The 1691-nt window shown below is 54.8% G+C and overlaps 1 protein-coding gene across 1 annotated transcript in view; it reads left to right on the top strand.

Annotated features, from left to right (window-relative positions):
• Window positions 1-2: 2 nt before the first annotated feature.
• The window catches only part of PNMA5 (paraneoplastic Ma antigen family member 5), a gene marked incomplete at its 5' end in the record, with an annotated part of 4660 nt that continues 2971 nt past the window's right edge, over window positions 3-1691 (top strand). The window contains 1 exon segment of the mRNA XM_010856567.1: window positions 3-1246. Coding sequence (XP_010854869.1) covers window positions 3-1246 — 1244 coding nt within the window.

Genomic DNA, 1691 nt, shown 5'->3' with positions numbered 1-1691 from the left:
AGGAGGGGCTTAGAGTCCCTCTGCACCTACAGGGTGCTGGGCACAATGTTCAGAAGGGAAGACCACGCTAAGGCAGTTTTCCTTGAATTGACTGACACCATCAACTATGCTACAGTGCCCAGCTGGATCCTAGGAAAGGGAGGTACCTGGGAAGTGGTGAAACCCCATAGCCCAGATGAGGAATTTATCAACAGACTGAAGTACTTCCTAAAAGATGAGGGCTGAAGAATGGTAGATGTGGCCAAAACCCTGGGGTACAGCACTCATTCTGAGGGTGCAGAGCTGGAGGGCTTCGCTCAAGTCAGGCAACCAGTCTTGCAGCTTCTGAAAGAAAGCCTGTGGTACCAAAAACTCAAGATGTTTTCAGGAAACACTCTCCCAGGCCCAGGTGAAGAGAGCTTTGAAACCTGGCTAGAGCAGGTGACTAAGATGATGCAGCTATGGCAGGTGTCTGAGATAAAGAGGCAGGGTTTGCTGGAGAGCTTATGTAGCCCTGCCCAGTCCATCATGTGGGTGCTGAGGGCCAGCAGTGACTCTGTGACAGTGGAGGAGTGCCTGGAGGCCCTGAAGCAGATCTTTGGGGATAAACAGGACCATAGAACCTCACAGTTAGCTGAGACCTTCCAGAAGTCTAGAGAGAACATCTCTGGTTTTTTGGTATGGTTAGAGACCCTGATTCAGAAAGCCGGGCAGCACAGCCCCCTGTCAGTGAGAAGCACAGACACGATTCACCTGAAACACATCCTAGCCCGAGCCTCCATGACCACTGCCCTCCGGGGCAAGCTAGAGCTACTGGATCAGTGAGAGTGTGTGCCCACTTTCCTGCAGTTAATGAAGCTCATTCGAGATGAAGAGGAGTATGAGGCCACCATGGCAGTGACTGAGGAGAACCAGAGTCAAGCAGAAAGGGTCTGAAAGGCATCAGAAGACAATGTCCTGATCCCTCAGGTCATGGTGCAGGCAGGGTCATTTGCTGAAAGCAGCACTCAGACCATCCGGGAAAGGATCGTCCCATTTCTGAAGTGCAGGTGGCTGTCTTCCAGCTGTGACACTGGGGAGGAAGGCCACAGCCAGGCATTATTTCCTAGGGCCGAGAACCAGCCTCCGGCAAAGCCCAGGCCTCAGCTGGCAGCAGAAGAGTCGGGGAACGAGAGAGGGGCTGGAGCCGTTGAACCACCCCAAGGCTTAGGAAGCATAGGCTCAACATATTCAGGCACACCCTCTGCTAGCAGGCAACAGAAAAAGTGTAACGGGGGAAGAGGCAGTCCACACAAACAGTGGGAGCCTTGAATGTGGCAGAGGGGCAGGGAAGCCAGGCCCAGCCCCCTCAGCCTCTACCAGCTAGAAGGTGCTCCACCAACCAAGCCAAAATCAATTCAGGGAGGTGTGGGAGGTCCAAGTATGGGGCCATAACATGCAGCAAAAGGGGTGCCCGCACCTCAGACAGAGACCCCAACATAGCAGAGGCTGAAGGTGTAGTCAGGGTCTCTGGCATTGGCCCTGGCTTTTGGCCACCTGCAAATGCCCACCCAGTGGGCTCTGAGCTAACGATGCTGATGGTCCCCCAGGCCACGTGGGACCTAGAGGAGCCTCTCTGGAGGCCATCTCTGCCACAAGGTGCCAGCACTGGCAAGGAAGAGCTGTGGGGCAGATGGGAGATGCTCTGGCGGGGAGATCACAGGATCCAGCCT

Source organism: Bison bison, unplaced genomic scaffold (assembly GCF_000754665.1).
Source record: "Bison bison bison isolate TAMUID 2011002044 unplaced genomic scaffold, Bison_UMD1.0 scf7180017854340, whole genome shotgun sequence".
In the NCBI taxonomy this organism is placed as follows: Eukaryota; Metazoa; Chordata; class Mammalia; order Artiodactyla; family Bovidae; genus Bison; species Bison bison.
This window is presented reverse-complemented; position numbering and strand designations above follow the sequence as displayed.